This window comes from Saccostrea cucullata, unplaced genomic scaffold (genome assembly GCF_032062105.1).
Source record: "Saccostrea cucullata isolate Sc308-1 unplaced genomic scaffold, CSIRO_AGI_Scuc_v1 ctg12765, whole genome shotgun sequence".
Taxonomy (NCBI): Eukaryota; Metazoa; Mollusca; class Bivalvia; order Ostreida; family Ostreidae; genus Saccostrea; species Saccostrea cuccullata.
The window spans coordinates 1-13832 of record NW_026921332.1 but is presented as its reverse complement, the minus strand read 5'-3'; the positions used below and the strand labels follow the sequence as shown (position 1 = coordinate 13832).

The 13832-nt window shown below is 30.3% G+C and overlaps 1 protein-coding gene across 1 annotated transcript; it reads right to left on the bottom strand.

Annotated features, from left to right (window-relative positions):
• Positions 1–1407: 1407 nt before the first annotated feature.
• LOC134259734 (cerebellin-1-like) lies at positions 1408–2865 on the bottom strand. The gene is made up of 2 exons (XM_062742331.1): positions 2700–2865; positions 1408–1862 (listed from the first exon to the last, which is right to left on the bottom strand). Exons 1-2 carry the CDS (start codon positions 2845–2847, stop codon positions 1453–1455), a joined length of 558 nt encoding a protein of 185 aa, XP_062598315.1. The 5' UTR covers positions 2848–2865; the 3' UTR covers positions 1408–1452.
• Between the last annotated feature and the right edge of the window lie 10967 nt (positions 2866–13832).

Sequence of the window (13832 nt, the reverse complement as noted above, 5' to 3'; positions counted from 1 at the left end):
GGGATCTTTATCGTACGCAGCTAGAATTGGGCAATCCGAAAATGTCAAACTTTTCAGTAGTACTTCTCTTAACTACCTAGATATGACGTCATAATAGAATATGACGTCAAGTCATTGCATACTTAAGCTAACATGACGGGGAAAGTGACATAATTTATACATCGCATTTAAATTAATTTTGGGTCCTTGTTGTTTAATTCAGGTGTTAGGATTGTTTTTAAGCTCCAATATGCTGTTATGAAGTTGAACATTTCAAATTTAAATATCCGATTTCCTTTCGCTTGTCCGATAGGTACATTTACAAACAATAGAGAAAAAAAATTATACGTAAAACACTCCCTTTACACGGAAGACAGAGTTGGAACATTCGTGTTGATATTGGACTGGAACAAGTGATAAACAAGCATAGATTGAAGATATTCTGTGTGAATCTATAAGGGAAGTATGTCATCTAACTGAATTTTGCTGGGGGTTGTGTGTAGTTCATCTATTTTTGTACAAATAGCGATAAAGAGTTGAAAATACCCCTTTTTATGTTGCTAAATTGAATTTTTCGTAAAAATATTTTCTTAACAAGAAAAATTAAACCTGTCCCCAGGACTTTATATGTACCAGAGATCGCGATGAAATGATCTATGTAACAAACTTTGCACAATATTTTTGTTTTGCACTTGTGCCGAAGCGGTTTTTGTACAACATTAAAGAATATCATACATGTCCGTCACGTGTTCAACACAGTTATTTGACGTTACAAAAATGCTTTATTTTAATACCTCGATTTTATCGACTAGGTCAGTTGCGACCGAGAAACGAACTCTCGACCTCCTGATCACGGAGCGAGCGCTCTACCGACTGAGCTACCGTGAACAGTATTTAAGCAGTTTGAAAGCATCGAACTGTTTCAGTACTCAGATGATATTATTTCTATTGATTCCTTCTCGAAAACTGTAATTATTATTGTTTAAATTGCTAATTATTTACCTTCATCGAATAAAATGGAACGTTTATTTAAATAACAGTCTGAGAGATTTTTTTCTCGTCAAAGACCTAGATTGGTTTAGTATCTTTTATTTAGTGCAACGCAATTTTCTTAATGTACAATTTAAATAAAGATGTTTGAAAAATTGCCATTTGAAAGACCTGTTGGCAGAAAAGACCTAAATTTTAAAACGCACATACGATTATGTAATCCTTTATTACGTTGTATAAAGTCCTTTGAGTATTGCACATGTCCCCCTTCTATTTTTTTTATTAATTAGCTGTTATTTCGGGTAATTTTCTTTTTGTTGGAATTTTAAAATTTATCATGGCAGGTACAAACAAAATATCTAAATAATAATGTGCATCAACTTCTTATAGTTTATACTCCTTCACGTATAAAAAAAGAAAAAATATAAGGTATGACAAAATTATTGTATTCATTGCTTGATTAGAAGCTTCAATAATTTTCGTTTAAAACAAAATATGCCCAGAAAAGTAATTCCAACCACCAAGTACACCTCTTGCGTAACTACTATAAGGTTTTATCCAGACTCTTTGTTTCGCCTTCATCTCTACAATAGCTGAAGAAGAACATTGACCATGTTCAGTGTTTGTTATTTCTGCACAGTAATTAGAGCTCATTTGGATGTTTTCCTTTACAAGGAGAGTAATGAAATATTGTTTCACATTTGCCAATGTTGTCCATTCAAAGTGGTAAATTCCATCGACTGGCGCTGTGAATACACCAGTTTTTGCATCGTAGCCACGGCCAATGTTAAGTAATACAGATTCAAATATAACTTTCTGGTGACTTTTCAAATTAGAATGCGAAGTTTTCATCATTGCATGGAAAGCCACTGCCATTTTCTCTTTCTTTGAACCTGCCGAAAAAGAAGAAAAAAGCGCAAGTTAAGGAACATATAAGGATCTTACTGTAACTTAGCAAACATGTAATTATGTCTTTGCTTTATTCTCTTGTCTGCTATGCACGACAGTATTATTGAATCATTTGGCCCGAGGTCTCTTTGTGATTCCGCATCTACCATAACCTATTCTTGAGAGCTCTGATAATTTGGTATTTTAAATCAGGTATTACTAAGAACAACCAACGTCATGTCCATTGAGTCTACCTTTCCTTCACAAACGTAATCATAGCTTTGATAACCAGGTATAATTTTACCCCTGTGAAGGAAGTTCGTGCAGCTTAGTACATGTGTTGATTGCAATTAAATATTAAAACTAATACAAGAGTTACAGTCCACTTCATCTAACTATCTCCTTAAAACTATAAATTGTAAATTTAACTTGAATTTGCATTTAAGGAGATGAAAAGTATTTAAATATCCTACATACAAACAATACGTTGCTTCCCCTTTAGATTCTCCTTAAAAGACAAAAATAAATTAACACAGCTTGTAAATAAAAGTTCTATCTGGAGAAGATCTTTGATTTTGTGTTCTGATGTAAAACGTTTTTCCCTAAAAATATTTGTTTTATTTGATCATGACTTAAACATTTAATCCATATTGCTCCCAATCCTACCCCGTGCGAAGTAAACCGGTGCAGATATAAAACAATAATTTATTTGGAATGCCCATTTAAAAAGTTCGTCTCAAGAAGATGAATTTTTTTTACTGATAAGTCCATATAATCCTTTTGGCTATTACGTTAAAATTCCTCAGTTAGAATTTAGATATGTAGTAAAGGATATGGCTTACGATATGAACATGATTTTTTCTCGTATCCAACAGCTGAGCATGCTTCTTTGTAGGACGAAATACTATTAATGAGCTCCTTTGGATCAAGAATCTTACAGTTGACCGGCTGTATTAAAATTCCAAAAAGCAAAACCAACGTACACAGCATATTTATGATATTTTTTTAATCTGTAATAGAAAAAAATTAAAAATTAGGTAAAAAAAAACCAAGAACAATATCTTTGCTTTTATCAACAATAACAACAAAGGAAAACGACCGAGTCTTACCTGTTTGAAGTGTAACACAAAGTTGAAATGATGCTTTTATCTATTTACAGTTTATATACTTTTAGACGAAAAGTTTTAATCTGTGAAAGCTTGTCATTAAAATGTTATATAATACTTCATGTTCGATTGATACTTCCAACTGTTGCATTTTTGAATTTAGAGTTACTTTTCATTCATTTTTGAGATTGTGTGTACAAAAACGCCTAAGTAATTTAGAGGTTTGTTCAACTTGATGTTTGTTGTACAATACTATTTAACTGTTTACTGTTGTATGATTTAAAAAAATTAGTTGATATATGTTTAAATATTCATATACTCGTATATTGACTCAAAGATAAACATTTTACCAAGAGTATTATTTTGACGTAATTTAAATTTTGTTACTTGGAAAGCAGAAGTTTCATTGAAAAGAAATATTAAATTTCCGCACATTTATATGAACATGTATTTCTTTTCATTGAAAATTATCATCGGCATCAGAAATACAGACTTTGGATCACTGGTTTATCTGGTTAAGAATATCCACACTTGTTGAAGTTGCCAAACATTCATAGAAAAATCATGGAGTGAAAAAAGTGTCTAAATCAAGAAAAAAAAATTAAAGTCTGTTATTGCATTCAGATATGATTTACAGCGTGTAACAATGTGAACTGTCCAAAAATATGTGCATTTATGTCAATCCTGATCAGGGAAAACAATGCAACAACACGCCCAACACATCTGATTGTTCCTTAAGAAATTGTGACAAACAGAAAAAATCAAGTTATGAACTGGGAGTCACATATGTGTTTATCAGGAACGCACGCAAATTCACATTGTGTTTCAATAATCAAGTCAAATGAGACAATAAACATCTGGAACAGTTTACTTATGGTCATGACTATTTTTGATAGAAAGTCGTTTTTACAATGTAACCAAACCATCATACCGGGATTTGCATGACGTCCATTTGCAATTTATTACTAATCGAAACTTTCTTGCAATTAATATGAAATGAAGGAGGAACAGTATATTAAACACTTGTGAAATTCCAGCAATTTCAATAACTAAATAAAAGGAGATAAGGTAAAACGAATTGGCATAACTTTAAATTCAGTTTGAAGATAAACTTGTTCTAAATTAACACTAGAAAACTAAAGATTAATTAAAGGTTTATATTTAGGTAGAACATGTGTCGGTGAAGTCTTTGTCACGAGATTTTCAATAAATTAGAACTGTATGACACTTTTGCTTTTTATTAAATGCATTGTCGCATATCAAACATGGAATGTTAATTATGTACTTTAATACTTGGCTACCGAAGATGTCACTTAACGGGGAAATACGGAAATATGTGGGGCCCATTATGCTTTTTTATGGACCACTTAGCAGCACTTTTTCAAAATATCATTATAAATACAAGTGTTTAAAATACTAATTATGTTCACCCATGAGTGCCCTGCAACGTCAGATAAGGTTTATGCATTTCATCTTAATAACACTATTTGATATTGATTGAATAAGTTCGATCCGCAGCTTTTGATCATTTTTATCTCTATTTCTAAAATGTTGCGTCATAGTTCAGTCTGAAAAATAAAGAGCTTATTCCTAAATCTAGTGATATTAATTTTTTTCCTTTACATTTTGATCAGTATCCTTTCTCTCATATGGATTTTACATGCAATTTTTGGGAATGACTCTCGAATTCAATTAAAATTATCTCGATACATATACATGTATATTTTTAAATTAATAACTTGAATCGCTTTCGTGATTTGTTGCCTTGATTGTGGGTTTGGAATGTATCTAAATTTTAAGTAGGCGTCCTCTTCATAGTAAAGGGAATCCCCTTCAACTACGCAATGCATTTCATTTATTGGTTTCTAGTACCTAGCAGTGACATTATTAGTGTTGGCAACGAGTACCCGATTAACCGATTAACCGTCGAACGATGCGAGTATGGGTTAGTAAACTGCTATTCGGTTACTCGGATAAAAATACATCTAATAAATTAAATAACCAAAATTTACAATTAAAATTTGTTTATCAGCGTATACATAAGCATTTCTCTAATATTATTTATCATTGAATTTAATGATCTCGTGTTTCACTAATACGATAGATTCGTTTTAATTAGTTTTCACATTTAATTAATAGCTTTGAGTGCCAGATACCTGTAAAATGTAATTTATGTGGTTAGCGTGTGCGGTTTTCACTTCCAATTTCTAAACAGTTATTCTCCTTGATCATGACATAATTATGTCGTGAGTCGAAAAGTAAAAGATGATGAAGGGTATTCTAAAAAAGCGTGAAACATTGAATATTTTTTCTTTTGATTTAATTAATTTTTAAATTATAAATACACGTATCAAAATTCTTTAAAGATAGTGCGTGGGTAAGCATTCACAATAAACATGTATTGTTTATTGCTCTCAGTGAGTAAAGGATGTGATAAATGATGTTCATAAATAAATCATCCGAGTAACCGGGTACTCGATCTGAAGATTAAGCGAGTAACCGGTTGCTAAATATCGTCCGATTTGCAAACACAAGACATTATGTTTATACATTTTTATAAGTTGAAGGTATTCAAAACTATTATTCTTTAACTCCCTTAATTCAAATATAGAAAACTAATAATTTACATTTGTAAAGATTTATGGGTTTAAGTAACATGTGTAAATTCATAGCTTTTACTTTCAAAATTTTTATTTGCTGAACACAAAACAGACTTACAAATTATATACAGTTTCTTTACAGAACGTCAATTGGATTTTAAAACTTTTTAAAGTGTTTAATTGATGACAAGATAAAACGTATCCAACTGATTGTTCACTGTTTAGGTCATGCAATCCATTTAAATCCCCTTTTATAAGGGATTTACACACAAGTAGTGGGACTTCTTTGATATGTTAGGCCTTATTTGGTGACGCGATTTGAATTCCTTTCATTAAGTATTTTCATTGAGGTATTTCATTAACCCCTTGTATTTCTGTTGTGTATTTCAGATTAGATAGAAATTCAAAAATACTTGACCGGAAGTATATTTTTATATAATTAGCTGATTGTTGTGATATGGAATTTGTTAATATTAATTATAAAGAAAAACCACTTATGATGTAACTAAACATACAATTATGTTTCAGAGAATAAACTTTAATTGTTATTAAACTTTAAAAAAAATTATTCCTAAAGAATCAGATTTTTTTAATAAAAAGGGAAGTTTCCAGAAAAAAAGAGAGCAAAGAAAAATATCATTTTTTTAGATTAAAATTTATCTTATTACATGTAGATACAATGTGCCTTGTACTTATTTCTTATTTCTATTTTTACAAGCATCTTTATGTCACACAAATTTTCCCTTAACAAAATAACATGTAATTCTATGTTTTGTTTCAATAATATACATTTTATTTTAAATAAAACCACTATTTCAGATTTGTTCTCAAATGAGTCTGCTCATTAACAATTAATGAGTGAACAACTTTTTTGTGACAAAGGTCATTTAGTTAATTTGCCACAAATATATTTGATCAGATGATGAAATAAGTGTCAGACATTGCTTAACCAAAACTGACTTAATAAATGACAATAAATTTGGAAATTCGGTGTTAAAAATCCACTAATAAAAGAAACATGTAACAGGAGTAAAAATAAATTGTTAAACAATTACAAATTCTAAGTTTTATTCAATAATTAAATTGTATGAAAATTGTGCAATTTCTTCAAAAGCCTGGATATCTATAAATTTTTTTTTCTAAAATACACAGTAGTTTTTTTTTTATTTACACTTCTTGATTTTCTTTTTTTTTGTTTGAAATGTATAAATTTTCCTTACATTATAATTAACTTAAAAGATGAAGAATTATGGTGAGTAAAATACATTATTTGAGAATTCAGAGACTTTTTTTTACAATTAGTCAATGCCTGATTTTCACAACCTGGGGATCGGAGTACCTTGAGAAAGCATTTCTTGAAAATTAACGATGAACTTTTCGAATGCATTTAAGTACAGCTGTTTATAAGAACCAGGCAGAAATGAAAATAAGTGATTCATGATAGTGTTAGATTTTTCAAAAACCATCATATTTACATTAAGATACATCAAACTAAATACTTGATCACAGTTAAAAATGGATTTCATGCATAGTTGATTAAAAAATGAATTCAATATATCCTGAAACAGTCAACAATATCCATTGAAAGGTGTCTGTACGTGCAGGTGATTTTTTTAAAAAGGCCCGCACTCTCCTTAAATGTGAATTATGAAATATTGAACATCTAGTATCAAAGAGTAAAAAACAATTAAAAAACCCATGGGTTATTTTAATTACGAATAGATATTGTGATTTCAAATTATGTAAAAACATGAAATTCTAGTTATCTCCCTTGGCACTCTTTAGTAAAAGGAGTTGAAAAGAGTGTATTTAACTCTTCAGTTTAGAAGGGGAGGATTAAGAAATGTGTGTGATTTCATCTTCATTTTGGAAGTTTTGCCGGTTTTCATACGTCCAAGGGGCATGTAAGTCTAAAATTTTCATTAGAAAAATATAATCCGATGATAAAAAAAAATAACTGCCTGCAATTTGCTCTTTTTATCTGACAAAATCAACATTTTATTTCTTAAACATGCTATGAGTTTGAGTGTTTTGATTTAGGCTAACTTGTTTAACAATAACATCAAAACTACTTAAATTCAGTTAATTTTGGGGAAAAACATTTAATTTTGTACTGGAATTTGAACAGTAGCTCGCTGCTGGGGATTAGGGTATGATGAGTTTCTCTCCTTTCCGTCGATACTCCCTTAGTACTGCAATATACACAGTTGACTGGAAGAAATCCTCAACCTCAGCATACATGAAGCCATAGCAAGAAGCAGTGAAAGCCACAGTAGAGATTGGATGGAGCATATTTTTTTCTATGTATCGGTGCCTCTATGGAAGTCGATTTAGATCAGGTATTTAATACATAACAGATAAATGTCTAAACAAAGGCAATATTGACTATTTTCTTTTCAAATTGAAAAAGGTGAAAGTCAGAAAAATTGATAGCAAACAAACAGGCTGACTGCTAGTAAAAGTTATCAGTTCTGGTAAAAATCTACCAGCCTAGCTGAGAAAATAAAATTTTGTCTTTTGTAAAATTGATTTTTGAAACTAGAGGTACTGTGAACAATGAGCAAATGATACCCCCCTTTATATGAATATAATAGTGACCATAATTTGCTGGAGGAAAATATATTAATAATACCATACTTTCGTACAATACCAAGTACTATTTGTTTGCCTAATTTTACTCTTAAACACACAAAATCTCAGGAGCTTCTGGGGCTTTGTTGCCCCCTGGACCCCTTCATTCAAACTATGGTATGACTTAACATATGACTGTACTTTGGAACATCACTATCAAGACCCGTTAAACCCCTTGTCTGAACAAAGTTATCCCCTTCCCCCTCCCTTTTCATCACAAATCCTGTACTGCTCATGATACCATTAGTTGATTCGGAAGCGATTAATTAAATTATTAAATTTGAATTAATGAAAACTTTAAACAAGTCCAGCTGGGCATCGATATGATTATGAGCAAATTGGTAAGCCCACAGCAAAATTTGTGCGTCTCGGGCGGTCAGGTGCACTGTTATTTCGAACACTGTTTTCGGATTAATGGCTACCCTAACAAAAATTTCTATAGTTAACTATAGTTAACTATAGTTAATTATAGTTAACTATAGTAAATCAAAGTTTTCACTATAGTAAATCAAAGTATTTTTACTATGAATTTCAGATAGATATATTTTATTTTCTAATCTTCCTACAAATACTTTTCTGGAATTAAAATGAAGTATTCCTTGTATATTTACATATTTTATCAAAAAAGTACATCATAAGTATGTAATTTAAGATATATGAAGGCTTTAAATCTTCAAAAAAGTTCTAGAGCAAAGTTTCATAGTAAATCAAAGTGTCAAAGTTTTCACTTTAGTTAACTATAGTAAACTATAGTTAACTATAGTAAATTTTTGTTAGGGTAATGGGTCCTTCTTAAACTAGTGAATATTTAATAAAGCCCTGAAAAAAATCAGATGTCATGGCAAAACCATAATTACTATTTTTCTTATTCATTGACTCAAAATTTAAAATTGTGCTCTTTCAAACTGTATATTTCCAAACTTATTTGTGTATGATATTCTTGACAAGCAAAACAACCAATAAAATACTGTTATTGTTTTATCAGTTTATCAGTAAAGCCATATAACCCTATCTGAATGGGGGATGGGGGGCTTCCCAAATATTCCTACAAGCAAATATATACACACATAGAAAGAGAGATATTTATAAATATGAGAGCACATACAATATGAATGGGTTTCTGCCAATGTTTTCGTCTAATTTATAGGTTTAAAACTTAAAAAATAAAATTTGATCCTACAAAACTAGAACTCTTTTTCAATTTATAACTACATGTAATAGTATGAATTCATGATGATATCACTAGTACATGGGGGAGGGGGGGGGGTTAAATAAATATTTATTATCAATAATTCAAAAGCTAAATTGTTATATATGTATGCATTCTCTTGTCATATAATGAATTGCATGATTTGTTATCATTTCAGATGCAGTCTGAGCCTTGTTCTGAATTTCTAAATCCCCTTTGACAACACCTGCACAGCTGAGGTAATGTAAACTTAAAAATTTAGGACAACCGTCATCAAGAAAAGACTATCAATTCAACTAACTTTATAGTGTTATATATACTTTATATTATTTATGTATCATTAGATAATTGGGTAATTTGTGTTGACAACTTGCAGTTTTTTTTTAATTATCATTAAGAACATTCCTTTTTGTTTAGCAATCAAGGGCCTTCTGACTAAGAGTTGAATTATAATGAACACAACAATTCAGAGACTTTGAAACAGGTATATATTTCTTCTGAACTTGATTCTCTGAATTTTTTAGCTCACCTGAGTTGAAGGCTCAAGTGATCTTTTCTGATCAATATTTGTCTTTTATCTGTCATTGTCATTTTTCAAGGGGAGAGAATTACAAAATTAATAGCATTACTGATATCTTCTCAAAAACTAATGGCCCAGGAAATATGAAACTTATGTGGAACCATTGTCGGGAAGTGTAGATTCAATTTTTTCAAATCATGAACCCCATGTGTAGGACGGGGCCACAATGGATGATCAGAGTTTAACATAGGAATATATAAAGAAATATTTTAAAATTCTCTCCTTGGATTACAGCAAGCCTTGATTGGTAATATTTATATGAAAGCATTTTCAGTTGTTGTAGATTCAAGATTTATCAAATCATGACCCCGGGGATAGGGTGGGACCACAAAGGCCAATCAAAGTTTAACTAAGAATTTAGAGAAAAAATCCTTTAAAAATATTCTTCCATAGAACAGAAAAGCCAGTAAGTTATATATACATATGGCAGCATTTTCTTGTAGTGTAGATTTGTTCAAATCATGACACCATCACCCCCCCAGGTATAGGGTAGGGCTACAATAAAAGTGTTCAAACTTGTAGGGAAAAACTCACAGTTAGTCAAAAAAATAAGTACCCTGTAAGCATCCTTAGTGTAGATTCAGTTATTTTCAATCATCTCTCTCTCTTCCTTATAGGGAGAGGTCAGGTCCACATTTACTTTTAAGCTTTTCAATACAAAGCTGATTTTTGATTTTTATCCAAGCCAGGTGAGTGTTGTGGCCCTGGGTCTTTTGTTAAGTCATTTATCTACACATATATGTACAATACAACTCAGTTATAACAAACTAGGACCTGTAAAAGTACTTCGTTATTTTATATGTTATATCCATATTTGTAATTTTGTAATATTTATATAGTTGGGGATCTAAGAAGACTTCTGTGAATTCACAATGTCCGTGTTTTGTAGAGCTGAGGTTTTTCTCGAGAACCACAGGGCCAATTTTTACCAAACTTGGCAGGGCTAAGACCCCTTACAAGTGGTGATAATCAGGAAAAGAAAAAAAAATAGGGAGGCACTGGGTCAGAAAAGCTGAAACTTGTGTTAAGCAACCAGGGATTAAGTGTAGATTCTAAATTGTTTAAATCCCTCCCGCTAAGAATAGACCTAAACCACATTAGGTATTACAAGTAGGAAAATCTGGTGTAGAACAGCATGACCAGTTTCTCTGGTTAGTGTTATGGACCATGGCCTTCTTGTATTCATGATCATAGACAAAACGAACCATAGCTACTCTCCTCCTTCAACAGCAACAAGAAAAAATTGCTTTATGGAATGTCAATTTTCATTAAAAAAAATTCAAAGTTTAATTATATTTTTTCCAGATTGATCAATGAACCACATGCATTATGTCAGAGGAATCTAGCTGGACTTGGAGCACCTTTTTAGAAGCCAGGACACATAGATGTACCTGTACAGTTGATACAGATAATCTCAACGGCACATTTCTAAATGATGGCCAAAAAAAAATCTAACAAAGACACTGTCAGTTTAAAACTTTTTGAAAGAAATCCAGACCAGAAACAAAGGATATTGATTTTTAAGCTCCTCCAAATGTAAAAGGGGTTTTATTAAAACCAAGACCAGGATACACCCAAGGATATTTAAAATTACACCCCTTCAACATACATGTAAAATTTTGAATTAAGTTTGCCTATCTAGTCAAGAACATGGATTTTTTGACATTTGATACACTTTACATATGTTATATTAAGATTTTTTCAAGATTTCTCTACTGTAAACTATTCATTTCAGCAAAAAGTACATTTACAGATGATTTTTCAAAAATTGCTTTATAAATACAATTGAAATATTTAGATCATATCCATAAATGGTTAATCACAGTTACCACAGAAACCAAATATTTGTTTTAAAGAAGTTAGGTACAAAAAAATGTGTCTTTCAGTATTTTAGCTAATGGCAGTTTTCTTCATACAAGCTAATCATATTGACTAAATTGTATAGGCAAATACAATATTTTTGGAGATGCTGTCATGGTAACCAGATACAAATCACAAAAGCATATTTAAAAAAAAATATTTTCATGCATTTACAATAAACTGTGAAAATAATACATGTATGTTAGTCAATAGTTATTTTGTATTTTATGGAGATTTTGTAAAGTTAATTTATTTACAAAAAAAGGATTTCCAGGATAATTTGTTACCATGGTTACAAAAAATTATGAGAAATATACTGGTTTTATCTAATATTTGCAAGGTTTAGGAGAACATTTTCTACCTTATATTATCAATTTTTTGCGCTTGTGGTATTTTTTCTACAACATACTCTAAAAATGATGTATTTTGGTATTTTCTTTAAAAAAAATGAATTTTTGGGATATTCTGTTGCCAAAGTTAAAGAATTTTTTTTGAAAAACCAATGGGTTTTGTTTTGATTTATTAGAATTAGGATTGAGGTCTTTCTATCCCATGCTTTCAGTTTTCTTTAACATGTGGAATTTTATGCTCCTAAAAATGGTTATTATTGCAAAAAATGAATTTTTGAGACTTTTTGTTTCCATGGTAACAGAATATTATCTAAAAACCCATGGGTTTTATTTAATTTTATTGAAATAAAGAAAGTGTTCTTTCTATTCCACATGATCAGATTTCCTTAACATGTGGGATTTTTTCTTACTATGCTCCTAAAAACGGTTATTATTGTGAAAAATGAATTTTTTTTTGACATTTCGTTGCCATGGTAACAGAATATTATTTAAAAACCCATGATTTTTATTTAATTTTATTGAAATTGAGAAAGTGCTCTTTCTATTTCACATGATCAGATTTCTTTAACATTTGGGATTTTTTCTTACTATGCTCCTAAGAACAGTTAATATTGTGAAAAATGAATTTTTGTGACATTTCGTTGCCATGGTTACAAAATATTATTTTAAAACCCATGGGTTTTATTTAATTTTATTGAAATTAAGAAAGTGCTTTTTCTATTCTACATGATCAGATTTCTTTAACATTTGGGATTTTTTCTTACAATGCTCCTAAAAACGGTTATTATTGTGAAAAATGAATTTTTGTGACATTTCGTTGCCATGGTAACGGAATATTTTTAAAAAACCCATGGGTTTTATTTAATTTTATTGAAATTAAGAAAGTGCTCTTTCTATCCCATGTTATCAGATTTCTTTAACATGCGGGCTTTTTTCTTAATATGCTTTTAAAATATGTTGGATTTGAAGAAATATTGTGAAAAGTGAATTTTATGAAATTACCTATGTTAAATTGAAATTCAGCACCTTTAATAAATCCTATATAATTTTATCCTTATGGTAATCATTTATCATTTTGTATGTACTTCTCAGGAAAAAAAGATTTATTTATGGTACTATCATCAAAAAAGCTCCTTTCCTGTGTTCAATAATAGCTAAATTCACATTTTTTTGAATTTTTTGCTTGGTTGCCATGCACATTTACATGGTTCATTGTTTCCATGGCAACAAAGGCTGGCCAAAAAAATTATGGTGTCCAATGATTTTCCCTTGGTCCATGAAGCAACATATTAAAATTTGGTAAAAATCTGAAGTGGTCATGAATCACCCCCTGCCTGGTTCTTATAAAAAGCTGTACTTAAAAAGCAATACTTTTACTATCAATTAACTTGGATGATCAATATAAAATTGTCTCGATGCTAGTCTGTATTTAATATAAATATTGCGGTTATAAATGTTTGATGAATTGATGGATTTCCCAAAATGATATTATTTATTAATCTATTGCAAAAATCTACGTTGTTTATGTACATATTAATCAAAATTTAAAAAAAAAAATATTGAAAACTGAATTATATCCTATTCATTTCTTTTCAGAATTTTTTTTTTATTTCGGCTAACCTAATGTAGTATAAATTGACAAAAATGGAAATACATGTA

What these genes read in the sequence shown, in the direction of transcription:
- LOC134259734 (XM_062742331.1), bottom strand. Translation starts at nt 2,847, where the DNA reads ATGCTGTGTACGTTGGTTTTGCTTTTTGGAATTTTAATACAGCCGGTC. An exon ending in GAAAAAATCATGTTCATATC is followed by an intron (nt 1,863 to 2,699) that starts GTAAGCCATATC and finishes CTTTTTCGGCAG; the next exon opens with GTTCAAAGAAAGAGAAAATG.